At 32.9% G+C, this 19,909-nt stretch overlaps 1 protein-coding gene across 1 annotated transcript; it reads right to left on the minus strand.

The window, feature by feature from the left end:
* Positions 1-1,651: 1,651 nt before the first annotated feature.
* Positions 1,652-19,302, minus strand: LOC114128763 (toll-like receptor 6). Its single transcript, XM_027993346.2, has 2 exons — positions 14,967-19,302; positions 1,652-3,085 (listed from the first exon to the last, which is right to left on the minus strand). The coding sequence occupies exon 1, from the start codon at positions 18,764-18,766 to the stop codon at positions 14,978-14,980; it is 3,789 nt and encodes a 1,262-aa protein (XP_027849147.2). The 5' UTR covers positions 18,767-19,302; the 3' UTR covers positions 1,652-3,085; positions 14,967-14,977.
* Between the last annotated feature and the right edge of the window lie 607 nt (positions 19,303-19,909).

Below are 19,909 nucleotides of genomic sequence, written 5' to 3' on the forward strand. Positions count from 1 at the left end.
CCTTAATAATATTGATACCAAAAAATACAAAAATTCTTTTCCTACAATAATGGTATTGTCTCCAGTTTAGGATCCTAAGAAAATCGAAAAAGAATTCCAATTATAATATTTTTTAAAGTTCCTGTTCAAATACCAGTATTTTTAATAATTTGATTGAACATGCATTTTAAAAGGTCCTAAATTGATTAAATCAGCTATATCGGTTATCTTCAATGAATATTTCGAAACAAAATTTTAACTAAGCACTTCGTAAATTTTTTTTGAAATGAGACTACTTATAATTTATTTTATGAGATATTTTTGTTAATGTGGCAAAATATAATAAGTTTCATCTAATATCTAACCTAACACTTGGTTTTTATACCCTATCTCACTCTTTTGTGCATAAAAAATTAGCCAAAAGTTCTGAAATAACATTTATAACCTAACAACCTCCTTGTAAAACTGAACTACAATCTATTATAAAAGTGAACATACACAATTACCAAGCTTTTAATGACTTTTGCTGTTTTACCATAACTTATCGCTTGTATTATTATGTATAATATATTAATATTACAATTTATAACACTGATTGTAATATTGAATCAGTTAAAATTGGCGTGTTGATGAAATTAGCAAGAAGTCAAATGCCAAATCACAACCACTCTAATTGTTTCGATTCTTGTGCAAGTCGGCTTAATCGACTAATTCAAAGCGAAGTCAACAAAATGTCCTTATTTATCTGTATTCAAAATAATTTTGCACCCTGCATTATTTAAACTTTTTTTAGACTTATTTTTCCAACTTCATAATCTGTAAAGTTTAGTTCTCGTTAGGTGAACTCGGTTTTTTAATCTTTCATCATGAAAACACATAGGTACCATTATCTACTTATTTTTTCATTATTACATACAACTATTTGTAGTCAGAAAAAGTTATATAATTAGGTTTCAAGTATTTTGCTTATAAATGACAATAATTATCGGTGCATTATTTATAACTTTAAAAAGTGAGGGCAAACTATTATTTTTTAATTGCACACTATGAACCATGGTCTCATTAACAAATTGAAATGCACTCACAATTTAGTTTGAATATAATATTTTACTATTTTAGTACGTCTCACATTTTTTCCAATTAACGGTATTTTTTAACGGTATACGTTAATCTTTTCAAAATAATGAATATGGAACGTTTTATAATTTTCTAATAAAACATGTTTTGAATTAAAATAATTAACCTATAGTTATAACGATTTTTTTTTATTTTATTGATAGCAAATCAATGCTAAGAAACAATGTGATTAAATTTCAATAATTATATTAATATAACGATAATACACTGGTGCGTTTTGAAATAACGAGCCGCTAGGTACCTATCTATTTGTTCAGTAATGAAAATGGACATTGACTATAAACATTAAGTATAAAATATTTGTTTAATCAAATAAATGTCTTAAAACAGTTGTGTTTCAATATGAAATACTATCTTTAAATATATCTTATCGATGACCGCCGCACGATGCATGGGTTCCGTGTATAACAATAGAACCAAAAGCATTATACTTACACAATAATATATAGATGAGCCAATGCCGATTCTACGTTGTTATTGCTGTTTTTGTTTTTGTTTTTGTTTACGCTATTATTGTAATAAATTACAATCAAAACACGTTTGAATGAACATTTATTTTATATTGTACGATAAATAACGACAAAATATACAAAGTAATAAATAAATTAATAATAATAATAATAATAATAATAAAAAAAAATGTCTATACAAAAATTTGTCAAAGTTTGCTTAACACAAAATGTATTTGGTTATAATTAAACTTGACGATACACAATACATTTCACTGGGGTCAAAAAAATATACACAAAAAAATCGATACAAATTAAAAATTATATTAAATATATTATCACAGCTGAGAATATATAATTTATTTTATATATTTATACAAAATGAAGTATTTAACATGACTAGATCGCCTGGTTAAGTAAAAAAAGAAAGTCGGAAACCAATGCGCTTATTATACAATAAAATCAGTATAGGTGTAATAACATTATAATATATTATTATCATCTTGCAATAATAAAATGTACGACAGTGTTGAAAAAAATTCGAGTTATTTTTAATTAAAATATTGTTGAGAGATATTATTATTGTTATTAGAATATGTATGCTAACTGAAATTCGAATGAGGGAAAATGTCGACGACAAAAACAACAGAAACGAAGCACTGGAGTATACGTTAAAGTTCAGTAGGTGTGTGCGTAGTAGTTGGTGTGGGTGGTGAAGCACACATCTATGAACTTATTTATTATTATCGTTATCATTATCATTATCGCTATTGTTTCGGTTTGCTGCTACTAAACGGTGTTCCGAATAGACCATATTATACGTGTATACGTTTTCATAGAAATATTGGAGTGAATATTATCTACGCGCGGAATTCACATTTTAATTCCCAATGCGGAAGTGGACGAAAGGGTTTTGTTCGGAGCTCAAGTAAAACAAAAGAAAATCGTTCCCTCACACTGCCGCCTAGTCACATTCCGTCAAGTGCTCAGCCGAACACGCGCACACTCGCGTATTTACAACAATATACATTATAATTCCTCTACCTATACGGTGTGCTGTTAACCGGCTTTAGTCGTATGGAGAATAATAAACGCGTTTGGGTGGAGATGGCTTCTTGTATGACGGCCGTATAAGGTTCATGCTAATAATAATAATGATAACAAAATAATATGGCTGGATTAAAATATTATACAATAAAGGTACCTAACATGACATTTAGTATTATAATAGTATGTGTGTACGCGAGAATTTTGACTAGAAATCCAACGGGAAAACTTAAAATTAACATTAAAATATTCATATTTCTAAACATAAAAAATAATAATTATTATAAGTTAATCGACCGAAATACAAAGACGTATAGGTATAATATAATATAATGTGTTATAATGTTTTATATAATATAATAATGGGAACGTAGAAAATACAATTTTTATATATATATTAAAAGGATCATGTTCAAAAGATTTATTTGTAATTTTTGGTTTTGAGCGGCCTCTTCATTGACATTGCATAAACACTGAAACAAAATTACAAAAATAACGATCAAGCACATTGTATCAATTAATTAAACTCTATAATACTAAGCATGTACATTGTGCACATTAATAATTAGTCAATACGTAAACATATAATGTATCTAACAATATATTATTATAACGCTATTAAAACCACTTATAAAAATAAAAAACAACAAAAAGCTATATTTTTCTCCAAATAGTTTTATCGTATCTCAAACTGCCATGAACCATGAAGTTTTCGAACAATAATTTATTTCAATTTGTTTAATTCGATTATAATGGTAATGGGAAAATAAACGTTATTATCGTTTGGTTTTGGGTAAAATTGAATAGTGTACATACGCGGTGTGAGTCGAGTACAAAGTACGATTTTCTTAAGGAAACGTAAATATATATACATTTGTCGTTTACTTATTACGCAGAAACAAAACAATGATTACTATATGTATTACGTTCTTTTGAATGTGCACTACAGTGGTATATTGTTAAGGGTTGAATAAAAAAGCAAAATAATTTTTTGTAGATGCTGGAAATACACAGAGTTAAGCATGTACAGTATTTTTGAATGTCTTATAATATTGTGTTTGACTTAAATACCATGTAGAAAAACTATAAGTCCGCGAAAAAAAGTCCCCCTCGCCAAATAAAAACGTGATAAGATCTCTCGTCATTTATTTTTTGAATTTCACTTATAGGTACTATTATACTTGTGTTATAAATTGAATACATTAATACATGATTTTGATTTAAACTATATCATAATGCGATAATTAAGTCTGCGTCCTGCAAGTCACGTTCGACTGTTTCAACGGGCAGTTGTACACGGACTTGCTTTTAAACGATTTCGCTAAGTATACTTATATATACTTATTATTTGTACGACGTTACACGTTAATATGTACACGCGTGGTATCGTTGTCACGCGAGATTTACAACAGCTTTCGAGGTAGGCGGCGAAACCAATTGAACAAACGCCCGCGATTATTCATTTCGGAATTGCCCTCGTCGTCTAATGAATCTTCCCGCGAGACGACATTATATACTTAATGGAGTGTATACGTATACGTTTTCTTGTCGCGATGAACCGAACAGAACGATTCGTTAAACTATTTCATAATAATATTATATTTCTCGGCATTCACGTAGGACCCGTATTCGGATGTCCGACGTGTTTTTGATACCGATCAAATAATAATTGACGTTTACGGACCGTGAAATAGTACTCGCCCACGTAATTTAATGATATTATTACAAATAAAATTATTATACACTCAAAGTATTTCGTGATACCTTCGCGAATTGGTCGTTACTTATTTTTCGTTTCTTTTCGTTTTCGTAGGGTCAAGTACCACGCGCGTTTAATATTTATATATATACGTATTGGTGATTCAGCAAGAGAATAATGAGTGGCTAGGCGTTTGACTTCAATTTGTGTGCTCTCGCCCGGATTTTATACGCCATCAATCCCGCGCCCCCGTCCATCAGTCGATTTGATCGCTCTGGTTACACGAGTACACGAAGCACTATTATAGTAATAGGCGTACAGTATAATAGTAACAGTATACGACGTGAACCGGAGAAAAACATTATGGAAATCGTCGAAAGTGAGGTCGACCAGAAGTTTATATATACCTACCTAAACATCGTAATACAATAATATTTTACGGACGTTTTATTTTACAATATATATATATATATATATATATTTATAAAACAGTTCACGGCGATCGAATGCGATAACTGCGATTTAGGTATCATATATCTGCGGTATATAACATTATTACGTTATACCTGTACAAAACGCGCGGTATATACCTATTAATTTGCGGCATTATCACGGAGAGTTAGTCACGGGGTCGATGGCCAAAACACTAAGGTACATTATAACGATAACGACATTATAATAATATAGTGTATAATAAATAATAATGATAATATGCAAACGGTTATATACCGAGAGCGTAGTAGGTAATAATATTGTCGAATGTGCGCGTCCGATTTTCGACGGTCCCAATTCACCACTTGAGGGGGTGGTCAGTTGTGCTTCCGCTTATCATCCGTTTTTTCCGCGTTTAATAATCTCACCGTAAAATAACATTTGCATGCATTTTTATAAATTTACTAGCTATTGAAATTGACGCCGTTATGTGTATGGTAGGCGTTAGGAAAGTCTAAAAAAGGTCTTGTTGGTGAGAAAAAAAATGATAGCTCACTCTCCAAATAAAATGTATACATGTTGCCGCTGCCAAAACCGATTTAGTACAGTATTCTTTATTGTATGTTATTCCGTTTTCGTCGTAAAATATGTTGTGCAATCGTTGTATCACTGACTTAGTAAAATATTAAATAAACGGGGTTGTTGACAAATGACTGTCGACGATGAGTGGAAAAGCTTTTGAATGTTTAGTGGCACTTTGAAATGTAAAACGCAATGTTTTTATTTTTTTTTTTTCATATAAATCAGATACACACTTTTAATTAATTCAGATGATTATTATTTCACTTCAATTTTACTGTAATTACATTTTTGCAATATTATTCATTATTGTTAAACGATACAATGACAAACGTAACAATGCAATATTATTTCTATAGGTAATTTTAACACAAAACGTTTTATTTGATATTTATTGTATATTAATCTGCAGGTTTTATAAACATAGGACAATAATAAACTAATGCAAGAAATTAAAAGTTAAAGTGATGCGTTACAAAGTTTAGAATAGTTTAATTAAAATAAAATCTAAATAAATATTCCAACGCAAAGTGAATTTTATAATTTAATAAAACTATTATTTAAGATGGAGTTTATCAATTTGTATGATATTATAATATTATTATACTGGTAGTTCATCTATGCAACGGAATTAACGATAATCATAATTTTTTACAGGGTTCGGTTTTATAAAGTCGAGTATTTTCATGATCATATAAATCGGTTCATTTTTACTGGCTTTCTTCTTACGTTTACTTTCCAAAGTTTTCCATCTTGGACAAAATTCATTAAAGCATAAGAATGGTATTGTTTAGTATACAACACGCGGCGCGTCGCCCGATATTTAATTTGCACGTTTAACTTTTGTGCCTAAAACCCGGATCACTGCGCCTACACACTGCGACTGTGGCGCACTACGAATATTATTTTTATTATTAAGACAGCTGTGCACAAAAGCAAAACACAGTAATAGTATTCTTATAATATTATATTATATAATAGCAGGCAGCCGTGTAGTTATGAACGTAGAATGAGAATATCGACTGCTGTGAGAGAAGTAAGAGGTTGAGCCTTAAACGAAATCGAATTAAACCCCTTCATACATATCAACACTGGGTATAAATATTATGTATTTCAAATTTTTAAAAAGCTAACAAAACATAAATGGATTTTATTGAACTTAAATTTCTTATGTTATGCGAGTAATACTGATACAAAAATAGCGTCGTCTTAATAAAACTATTATTTTTGAAATGTATTCCGAAAATTCGATTTGGAATTGAATAAAAAAAAATATTACGTAACTTTAGAAATACAATTGTAAGAGCTTTCATGGCGAATTTCGATAAGATTATGATATATATATATACAAAACGAAATAATAACATTGAAATTTGCCACACGTTGGTTATATCAATATCAGCTACTACGGCGAAACTCGATACGGTATTCTCGTTGCGATTTATAAAAAACAATAATATTATGATGTCGAAGGTTTTCGCCGACCGTACCGAACTGCCATCTCACAATAATAATAATATATTATGATATTATCTTATTATTTTAATCCGGAACACGGAATTTTTATATTATTATTATGTGTGCACGTCTGCACACATATAATATATTATATTTATATATTATTAAGACGCATTTAGGTGTATTATTTATGCTGCTGCAAGTCGTCTCCACGTCTTCGAACATATTATAAACATTGACCTGGTTGTTGCTGCCGCGGGTTCTCGCGAGCGCAGCGGTACCGGGCCCGAGATAACATCGTCCGCGACTGGAGCGCAAGCGCGCTCATCGCACTGTCCTTATCGGTCGGGCGCATCGCTCGCGCCAAACGCCCGTGAAAACGACAGGTGCGGCCCGCTGGCTCAGCTCGGATACTATAATATTTTAATGGCAGTATAATATTATGTTCTCGTCATCATCATTATAATAATAATATTATATTATTATGTATTTAAGTATAATAATAATTGTATACAGGGTGTTTGCCTCTCGTATACGCACGGTTGCACGTCTATGGTATCGTCGAAGACTCGACCTGAAGTGTGCCGACGCCAAGGCCGGGCATCGAAGAGTTATTAAGTTAAAATTAATTTCAACTTGTCGACTTAACTTTCAATAGTTTGGTGTTTTAATTCGATTTTACTTTAACCTAGGTAACTCATTTACTTTTACATTAACTTATATACTCTCAATTGAATTAATTTAAAATTTTGATGTTATATATATGTAGAATAAATATTTTTTTACTACTGTTTTTAATTACACGTAAAAATATTATTAGAAAAAAAAATAGGATAGGTGTATTTACGATAAATTTCGTATTTATAATACTATTTGAAGATTAAAACATATTTATAAATCATAATATAAGGAAAACATACGTCGTCCATGTATGCATAACAACGATGTATTATATATACACTATTTATAAGTAGAAATAAAGTTATTACTAAACTGTTTATTTTGTAAATTATAAAATATGTTAAGCAATATAGTTTTAGTAAGCACATTTACATTTAAATTTAAAACAAATAATTTTCAAGTCTTAAGTATGAATAGGTATTTGAGTCCTGTAAATGCTATAGTTCTACAGACTTTCAAATACATATATAAATATAATAATACGTAAATTATGTTTCTATAGGCGTTGAATAAGTATATTAAACGATTATCAAAATGATTATCATCTATTTTAATATTCAATGCTTTATTTTTATTTTTAAATTTCTTAATATTTTATAGTTATTAAGTTATATTAAATTGATAGTATTTGCCTTGAGAGGATCAGTGGGGGAGGGGGCAATTATTTTAGCCAAAATATCCAATTTTTATTATCATCATACTCATCGATTTACCATTGCGATAATACTTTTTAAACGGATTTGAATTTGTTATTATATATACTTGAGATCGGTTAATCCACTATTCACAGTTTGATGTTTACATAATTTCTAATAATTTAAATTTACACTCAATTGAAAAATAAGATATAACTACGTACTTAAAATTTAAATGAGATTCGTTTCTTGAGCTGATAGTATATGAATATCAATAGCACCTATACGAATAGATTTAATTAGTTTTAGTTCTTTTAAAAAAAAAAAAAAACAGTTAACAAACGTCTTTATAAATTCATTTAAATTTAAAATAAAAAACGAAATACTATATTTAGAGTTATCTTCATTTTGTAGTCTACCGGCTTCAATTGTTAAATCGCAAAATCGTAAATCGAATAGGAAAATAGACAATAACATCGTAAAAACGTAGCGTTGAGACATCCTGTATATTGCACTTAGGTATATACAGCTCTATAGGTACGTATTAATAGAGCGGTGCCGAAGATTAGCATACTTAGGATTTTGTTTCATTTCTTTTCGTATTTTATATCACGCCAAACGTACGTACTTTGCGCCGAAGGATCAAACACCGCCCGCGACACGATTACGATCTCGCGAGCCACGCTCTCTACGCTCGTCATCGTGGACATGTATATATATATAATACATAAAATATGTATATTATTATTATACATATTAGACAGATACGTCGTCGCGCGCCAACCTGATTGCTATCCTCCGGTCACTATAATAATAATATTATTGCCATAAAATAATAAATATCAAAATAACGTTGTTCTAGTCTAAGGTGTGCGTTATACAATCAGCATAATAAAATTCTTTCATGGTTCGTAGTCTATATTTTGTACGATATTATTATTATGATTTTCATTATGTTCAAGCGGCCACTTGCGGTAAGTATAAAGTATTAAATTTAAATAATATGTATAATAATATACAATATCAAATTGCACTGCGCACACACGTACCTAATATTACTCCAATAATAATAATAATATCAACGACAGTAATAATACCGGCGAGATTAACGGAACAATGCGCTTTTTGTCCAGTTTCCAGTAGATTTAATACGGTGCGCGGTCGAGGTGTACCGTACAAAAGCCGAATTCGGGTCGAGCGATTCCCATTGTTGGCGAGAAAATCGGTGGTGATGGTATCCTTGGCACGTCCCTTTTCAGCCTTTTTAATATAATATATAATATCCCTTTGATAAAAAAAAAATATAATAATAAAAAAATAAATAAGATAAAATAAAAATCAAAAAACCTATTACGCCGTCTCGGAAATTCGCACGCAAACAACTTTTAAGTGGGATGACGGAATCGTTGCGCTGTCGAGTCCGTTAAAGATTACGTAAGCCATTCAGAAATATATTAATAAAAGTATTTTTGTCCTTTGACCGTCATCTATGCCTGATCGGACAAAACCGATAACGTCGACGTAATCTAATAATGATCGAACGGAATTCGTAGACCATCGCGAATTTGTCTCCATCGTATTGCTAATAAAATCTGTTTGATCGCTGAAGTGTGACTGACGAAGGCTATATCTTAAAATGGTTATAAGAAACTAGTGTTATAACTTATATAATGTAAAAATAAGTGTATTATATAGTTTTTAATTTCAATATTGTAAATCATATTAACTGTATATTGTTTTAAGTTACGTAGTGAACTAAATAATTCTTCTCGCTTTTACAATTTAATTGACAATTAAAATATTTGATGAAACTGTTTTTTAGTAAATACTTTTTTTATTATTATCATATTAAAATCCTATTAAGGATTTATCGGCTTTTATATTGACGGAAATTGTATTCAGTTGCATTGTGCTAGCTCTTGTCCATTGGGACTTTAAGCCGATTTCACAAACGTGAACGATATACGTGAACGGAACGCACGTGTCCCCGGATGGTGTATACATATATATCGCTAAATCGATACCGATCGTTTTTTACATTTTAAGTCCCTTGTTGGAACAGTACTTTTTTATTTTTCCATAAAAGAACTAAACTTTGTCAACTTTTATATACCCCTTATAGTGGCATGTAATAAAATAAAATATACAAGTTTGGTCAACCGTTTAAAAAATTGTTTTCATCCATTGAACACTAGTTTCTGACAATCGATCAGTGTGTGTTTAGACAACTACAGCAATAGTTTACGTTAATTTTTGTCGTATAAAAATATTATCGTTAAAGTATTTTCGAATCTTAAAACAAGCTAAATGAATAAAAAAAAAAAATAGAATATATTTAATGTAATTAATTATTTTTTACTAGGTACCTTCAGAGTGAAATTTACCTAATTAAAATGTTGATTTATTAAACACAAGACCTATATTTTATGATATCTTTATTAAAGTTCATTAAAATAAATTGTATTTTATTAACGTCTATATCTCTGCATTGTATGTTTTTATTCATATTTACATATGTCATATAATAAGATGAGGTTTTTTATTATGTTATAGCACTCAAATAGTGTAGACTGGTAATTTATTTTTAGGGAAAACTTGTTTTAATTTAAGAGATAAAATTTAATATCAGATTAATGATTATTAAGTGTAAGATACGCACCTAATTGAAATATATATTTTTTACGAGTTAAATAAATTAAATGAAAATATTTATTTAATATTATGTAATAAGAAGTTTCATTAAAAATTTAAAAACTAAATGATAATTTTGTTAAAAATATGTGGCATATATATTTATTTAAGCTTTACGGTTCAATCATATAACCTACATAAGATTATTAAATAAGCTTTAACTTGTAATAAAAATTAAATAATAAGCTATTTTAAATGTAATGAAAACGTAGAATATTCATATAAATAAATAGGTACATGTAATATTATTATAACGATGTTTGTATTATTTTCGATTACTATGGTTAATATGATTTGTTAAATGGTCACGAATTATTATTTGTATTTCTACTATATTTTTTGCAAATCAATACAAACATTTTAACGAACAATATCTTTGATAATAATAACGTTTATATTTTCCATTGGGTACCTACTAAAAGTATTATAATAAAATATGTTAGTCGACACCGTAATGTAGGTAGTGGTGAAGTTGCTTCGATGTTCAAAATTAACGTTCAGTTTGCTCAAACTATTTTGTGTAATGCACAACTGCGAGTCTCCCTTTGCTCAGTTATAGCAGAGGGTTAATTATCGAATGGGCTAAGGTGTCGAGATTGGGTTTCTCTATACACATGCAAACACACACACACACACACACACACACACACACACACACACACACACATATTCTGGTGTGGGGCGAATACGAGTATACGGAGAGGCAGATGGGAGGCATCGTCGAGCAGATGTTACGTATTAGGGCGAAAAGATGCCAAAACTGAGGGTACATTTTAATTTTGGAGGTAAAAAAACACATAACAATAACGAGAGTAGTGTATATAAACACCGTTTAAAAGGGAAAAAACGAAAAATGATATTCTGCAAGGACTTACACGCTTCAAACACGAGCTAATGAAATCTTCGTAAACAAAAGAAGAAATGGGACCGACATTGTAGTTTATAAATTTAATGATGTAGAAAAAATGAACAGAAATAATGGGATTTGTGGCATTTTGTATTTTACAGTTTTTTATTCTAAATGGTCTCCCGAGGCGAAAAATAAACTAGTTATTCTGGCGAACAAGACGCTATTCTTGTATTTTAAATGCATAGTTATTATTAAACTTTACAACTGGTTTACAAGTTTCAAATTAAAAAATACTTTGTAAACGTCTATATAGATAATAAAAGAGTCCGTATTTATTATTATTTTTTTATTATTATTCCGCAGGAAACCCGATTTAAACATTGTAAAATTGCATTTTAACGTCTTTTTGGCGACTAAAGAAAAAACGCAAACAAATGACGATGTCAAGAGGCCCAAACAGTTGAAGTTAACATCTATTCACACATAAAGTATATATATACAAAGTGTACCTAATGAAAAAAAAAATTATATAAAGGGTTTTTTCCTCACAAAGGTAGATAAACGTTTCGCTGGAGGGTGTCAAATAGCAAAGGGTCTTTTTGGAGTAGTAAATGCAAATTAACGAAAATTATAACTTTTTTTAAAAGGATCTTCATATAAAGGCATTTTCAAGCAGCAGAGCCACTAATTTAATAAATTTCAACTCATGTGTTTTACCCTATATTATTACTACAACTGTTTAAACGTTAACATAATCGAATAATAGACTTATACTTGAAATTGATGACTATAATGTAACGTCAATTCGTTTACCTATTATATTTCTTTTTTTATTCATCAACAACGTAAATTTGCATAATTCAAGTGTGTACTGTAATTAGTTATATTTTACTCTCGTTCTTTCGAACTCTACATTTTAACATACTAATGCTTACATGCAAGTGGTTGATGTGACAGAATGAAAACACCGACTTATTTTAATGAATACAAACATAACGCCTGAAGTACTTTTGTATATATTATTATTAAATTATTTCTCATATGCCATTTAAAAAATAACTTTTGTATATATTATATAAAAAAAAAAATTAAATGAGGTTTAATCAGGAGTGAACATAATATTATGAAAAACAATTTTGGGTTTGTGCACAAATAGTATTAAAATTATTATACCCTGTAATAATTATAATCTATTCTGTCAACTAGCTTTTGTAGATGTATAATTTACGTTAGATCTCCGTCTTTAACGAAGAACATGAGATACTTAATTAGAATCGTTTTGACGAAACTTGATTACTGCAAGGTACCAAACATGACCACTCGGGATTGTTCCTGAGGCGGTAATCCCATATTTTAGATTCTAATGTGTATATATATTATGTAATACATATATAAATTATATATATAAATATATATAAGATATTTTTCATAGTTTAAAGTGTTTCGATCTTCACTTTTATATGTGTTTGTTAGTAACCAATACTAATAATTTTTATTGTGTCGGTAATTTAAGAAATGTCAAATGTAAGAATATCCCAGTATATTTCTCAATAAACGAGGAACATAGAAAAAAATAAAATAAAAAAAAAAGTAATACGTAAAACTATTTTTTAACAATACTGATTTTGGTATTTCGTTCTAACATAAAAACAAATATCCGTAAATACTTAAAAGTGTCATTAATTATTTAAATTTATTTTGTTGTACAATTTGGTATATTATCCAAAAATTTTGGGTCTTTTCGATATTTTTATGAAAATTCAACATATTTGATTTTTTTTCTATAAATGTTGTACAACTGGGGAATTTAAATGTTAATTTAAAGTGTATCATACGTTTATCTTACTGGAATCAAACAAAAAAGTAAATCAATTAGTAGGAAGTTAATAAATGTCGTCAAAAACGTGAAAAATTCATAAAATAATTACTTATAATACCTTGTAATTTTAAAACAAAGTTCTTCATACGTTTTTTATAGTTGAAGTTATTAAACAAAATTTATCGTAATGTCACATTATTTTTTAAGATGGTTTGAGGATTAAATTAAGATGAAATTGGGTATTCACGAGTAAAATAACCATTTTTCTTCGATTATTTAACTAATTTTTTGATTAAAATAATATTGAATACAAAGAAACATTCTAGTATTACTTAATTTTTTTATTTCCTGAGCACAGTGAAATTTTCAAAGTATTTACTAATTTTAAATTACTTATAGCTAATTGAAATTTTTTGTTTTTTGAATCAAAATTCGTAATATTTTATTTTTATTATAAATATTCAAAATGTCAAAAATATCATTTTTTCATATACTCGTAGATTATATTTTAAGTTCTGCATTTGATTATAATATTTTATTTTGAACCTAATATTGTTTTAATATATAATTTATTCACAAAAATAATAATAAGTGAATGTGATGACAAAAAAAAATCCATATAAATCATAGAATAAAGAATACTTTCGTTGAAGGGTATAAGGTGATTGTATATTATATAAGCAATAAATACTTATTTTTGTATAGAACAAAAATCATTATTTGATTTGTATAAGTACTAGATACTTTTAGAAATTATATATTTTGTAAATTTACTATACATAGTTATATTTTAAAGATATTTAGGTAGATTAATATTAAACTATTTATATAACTAACGTATTCACGCCGTTTAACAATATGGTGATATTGAATTAGAATTTAATAACAAATTAACGACTAGTTATATTATATTATGAAGTAATATTAAATATGGAAATTAGTTCAACCAGTCGTGTAACTAATATAAAAATATATATGTTGAAGAACCGTTTTCATTCAGAGTATTGTTATATCTTATTCTTATGTAATAATTTATCATTTGAATTAAATTTACTAATCTATTAAAATTACCTACTCAATTCTAAAATATATTTGACTAGATACACTATACCAAAGAGTGAACACTCAGTTTTTTAATTTTTCAAGTACGTTTGTTAAAAATACTGAGTCTTAGATAATTTTACAAATTTTTTTTCAAATTATTGTATATCATATTATATTATATATATATATAATATAATATCAAATATAATAGTTACACGCAGAAATTCATACAACTGTACAACCCATAGAAATATTTTTGTTATATTTCTACTAATCAGAATCATAATACGATTAACGCAAATTATTACTAATAAATTACATATTACTATTAAATACTAATATGTAAAACCAGTTTTTTATATGGTTTTTACTTATACTATAGAAATATATATGTAATGTGTATACATATTACATATATTTATATAAACACACGAAACAATTAAAATTTATAATTTTGAAATATTACCTTTTGGAAAATCACGCCCAAAGATGCTGTGAAGAATCCACATACGCTGGTGACAAATAATATTTGCTAGACTGTACTGAAGCAGTCCTAGGTGGCTGGCTAGCAAATGAGTAGGACGTCCTCAATGGCGTTGCATAGATATTTACACCGTTTCTGGACCGGGACATTAAACTTTGGCACTTGCTGACGTCTGGCATAGCGAACTTCAATTTTTCCCAGAACATTCGATCACCCCAGTTCACTTGGATGGCATTTTTCATGTAAACTCTGAGTTCTGGATCAACGTCCTTTGGCTGAATTTCACCGAGGGCGACGACAATGAGTCGTCCCTTTTTATCCTTAAGACCCTCATGCAGTGCTGATTTGAACTCAAATCGACACCATTCAGATTCCACAAAATTTTTAGAAACGACCAGAATCGTTCTTTTTGATGATTCGATAGCTTCCACGATAGTATCGGCGACAAATGAGCTGACGTTAAAATCCCGATAGTGTAGGCCTACCCTGTACCTAGGATTGCCCTGTTCTAGCCCGGGAGCTAGCATCTGAGCAACGAAACCGTCATCTTTCAGGCTGTACGTGATGTACGCATCGAACATCCTGTCATCTTCGAATGGTACGGTTTTATGACATATTCTGAATCCGCATTTATAGTACACCCAAGCGCGACACTCTTCTCTGTACACGACTACAAGGTACAAGATTAGCACCAGAGCTAAAATTATACACACAGCCGTTAATACCGTAGGTAACACGTCTCTGACGATACGGTTTTCTACGATGGAACCAAAAAACGAACTACATTCAGTGGCATTTTGGTCCCGAATACTTACATCCCTGTTGCCGTCAGAATGACACGTGACGGCAGACGAATCCACAACCCTGTCACCGGTTAGCATGATGTACCTTCGGAATGACTGCACAAATTCGCAGTCACACGACCATGGGTTGTTGGAAAGGTATAGCTTGTTCAGGCGTGAATTGGTCGACAATATCCAGGAGTCGTAGTCGTACAGCCTGTTGTGATCGAGCCTCAGTACTTGCAAACTTTTTAACGGTTCGAATGTCATGTTGCTGATGTAGCTAATAGCATTGTGCTGTAGATACAGTTCTCGGAGGTTTTCAACGGTGTTGAATTCGGATCCGTCGAACCTCTCGATCTTATTGTCCTCCAGGTGCAATACGACCAGCCGCTTAAGCCCCGTAAATGTGTCGTTGCGTACTGACTGAATGCCTGAATTGTTGGCGAACAATATACGTAGATTTTTCCGGCCCAACAAGGCATGGCTGGATAGGTGCGTGAATAAATTCCCATCTAGATATACCTCAGTTGCATCCATAGGAATTTTAGCAGGAAGCTGGGTGTAGTTGGATGAGTAACAATCAACGATATTGGACGACCACGGCTGGTCGTGATAGCACGTGCAGTTTGCTGGGCATGTCATCTCGCAGTCACATGCGTCAAACTCACAGCACTGACACACGGTGAAACAGTGAGTCTTATATGTGCACACAAATTGCGCTTGGTTGATTTCAGACAATGGCACGTACTTATTCTCCCGATTGTACAGCAGCTTGCAATAAATTGACGATATATCCATCACCATCGGATATTGGCGCAGCCCAGACAACAAATTGATACGTTGCAGCCACTCCATTTTACAATCACACTGGAATGGATTGCCACTTATGTAGAACTCAGGTAATGATTTGTCCAAAGGTACGGGTGCAAGGCGCAGTGCGTTTATATCCAACTGGCCAATCTGATTTGCGTACATATCGGCCCGGGTGATGTTGGTCTTTTTTAAGAACGTCCCTGTTTCCACGGTCATAATCTGGTTGTCGTTCATTAGTAGTATCTCTACACTGTCAGGTATTGATGCTGGGCTGATGTACGTCAGGTAGTTGTACCTCACGTCCAGCTGACGAATTTTTATAGTGACACCATTTTTGTTGGACAACTCGGTCAAGTAGTTTTTATGCATGGCCAGCCATTCAAGCCGTTCCGGTAACATACTGTAATCGAAATCATTTAGGACGTTTTCAGATACGTTTAGCCACCTCAGACTTGACACATTGCGAACTATGTGTTCTATTGACGATAGACGATTGCCGTCCAACCTGATCGCTTCTATGTTTGAAATGTTTTGGAATGCGTCTGGAGCTACAAAGTCAATATGATTGTGTGCAACGCTCAATATTTGTAGTGAAATTAGATTGTCAAATAGGTTAGATGTTAAATTGCGTAGTCGGTTTCCCATCAGTCTCAGACCATTTAAGTTTGACATACCATAAAACGAATCCGGGTCTATGAAATCGATTTTATTCTCTCCCAGGTCTACATTTTTTAGCATTCTCATTTCTCTCAAAGCCGATGGAATAGTCTTTAAAATGTTCCCGCTGAGGTTTAGTTCTCGTAGTGTGGTACAATTTTTAAAACAGTCCTCGTGCACGTCTGTTAGTTTATTGCCATCCAACGAGAGTAAAGTTAGAGCGTAGAGGCCGTTCAGAGCCAATGGACTGACATCGACAATTTTATTGTTAGACAAAACTAACGTGTCGAGGTTTCGAAGTGGTATGAACGCGTCGTTTGGTATCGAATCGATTAGATTACCGCCCAAATTTAATATTTGTAACGTGTACAGATCGTGGAATATCGTTGGGTCGAGTTTGGATATTCTGTTATTGGACAAGTTCAACGCAACTAGTCTAATAAGTCCCGTAAATGTGCTGGCGTCTATCCAAGTGCTCGTGAGCTGATTAGATGATAGATCCAGTGAAGTCAACTGATACAGGTTGACAAATAGACCTGGAGATAAAGAACCGATTGAGTTATCTTGTAGGTGAATTTGCTTAATACTATCGGCTACGTCTTTGAACATGTCAACAGGCAACGAGACGATATTGTTGCATGATATGTCGAGAATTTCCAGACCGGTAAGCCCACCAAGTGGCCTATCATTGACTACCGATATCTCGTTACCAGTAAGTCGTAGCTCAGTGAGCCGGCGTAATGAGCTGAAACCATTTGACGGTATTACAGTAATGCGATTCCACGATACGTCGACGGACTGGATGTCCAGTGAACACTGACTGGACGCGGTTTTCCTCAGGTACGGGTTTGCATCGTACATTTCATCACGGCCGCTGATAAGCGGCTGAGGTGGAGGTGGTGGCGCGCGTTCTCCGAAACCCAAGTCAGCGACGTCTTGTATGCGGTTTCTGCTTAGGTTTAGGAGTACCAGGTTGGGTAGATGACAGAACGCGTTCTCGGGCAGCGCGGCCATGTTGTTAGTGCTCAGATCCAACCGTTCCAAGCGGCTAGCATGCGCAAAACTGCCGGTAGCTATTTCGACGGTCATACCGGCGTTTGGCCAATCAGACATGCCCGTCCTGATGGTCAGATTTCGAAGGTCCGTAAGACCCGCGAGCGTAGCGGCCGGCCATCGGGCCAGCTTGCACGCGTCCAGTTCAAGCTCACGGAGCCGCACGAGGTGAGCGAAACTTTGGTTCTCCATCGAGCTGAGGGCAGTGACTGTGGGGTCACACGATATGAGCAACGAGACGGTGTGCTCGGACGGGATAGCCGAGAAATTTGTGGTGTCCATCTCGCTATTGATGGTCCGAAGCGTGCACGCCAGCAGCACCTCGTCTCCATGACCGTCCCGAACCTTCCACGCGCAGTCATCTGGCGCATCATAGTTGAACTGCGGACCGGACGACGTGTTGCTGTGGTGGTATTGTCCGCACACCGAGTGCCACAACGGTATGACTATGAGAATAGCGAAGAACACGCACATACTCGCGGTGTCGACGGCGCGGCAGCGGTGGTCACTCGTCGACCGAAAGCATAGGCTAAAAAATGGCCTGTACGGGCCCGGCGACCATGTCAAAACAACGGAAGGTTATAGTTAAAAAAAAAAAAAATAATAATAATAATTAACACTTAACAGCAAAGAGCGAGGGTACTGATAAATAAATCGCGCAGAAAAAAAAAAACTATCACGACAAAAGCGGTGTATTATAATTTTCGTTATCGGTTTTACATTCGTGTCAGAGTAGTGGCGATACGACGACGGAAATGTTTTTTATGCTATTATTAAATTTCGGTTTCGACGACGACGACGACTGCTGCGACGATAGCAGTATCGAGAACGCCGTGTACATGGCGCGACGACGACGAACTGTTCGATGCGGTGCGCGAACGCGGACTGATCGTGTCGGACGGTACATGCTCGTTTACGACTGCCGCCGGGCCGGTGTGGTGCCCGCGCGCACTACACTAGCGCGCGCGCCAACGACGCCGTTTTATTCCCCGCGGAGACCGACGACCGGGCTCGACAGTGGCGCGACCGTCGACTCGAACCACCAGGAAACGTTTTCCCTTTTTCTACTGTTTTTTTTTGTCCTTCCAACCTCCACGTCGTCCTGTCGCCGCCACCGCCGCCGCAGCCACCGCCACCGTCATCATTTTGCAACCCCCCACAAACAGCTGCATGAACACACACGCGCACGCACACCACACGTCGTACCTATAATATTATTGTGTACGAGACACGCACACGGCCGCGACTCGCGAGAGTCCCCTCGATAATAATAATATGACAAAATCAAAATACGTAGAACAAATACCCGGTTTTTTAATTTTTTTTTTTTTTTTCATTTCTCCCAGTGCTTATCAGTGCGAGCGATCGCCGCATGTTTTATCGTTTGTCATAATACTTCATATTTTATTGTCGTGGCGCATATAATGCAGTATTTTACGTCGTGCCATACGTAACGTGCTTAAACGAGTGGAACGCACGCACCGCGGTCGCCGTGTGCACATTATAATATTATTATACGGTTTATAGGTAAGTACCGGCCAAAGTATAAGGGAGAGAGAGAATGGGTTTGTAAGAGAGAACTCGTGCCACCGAGTGTGTTATAATGTTATTTATAGT

The sequence above is a fragment of the Aphis gossypii genome, chromosome 2, assembly GCF_020184175.1.
Source record: "Aphis gossypii isolate Hap1 chromosome 2, ASM2018417v2, whole genome shotgun sequence".
NCBI classification, from domain to species: Eukaryota; Metazoa; Arthropoda; class Insecta; order Hemiptera; family Aphididae; genus Aphis; species Aphis gossypii.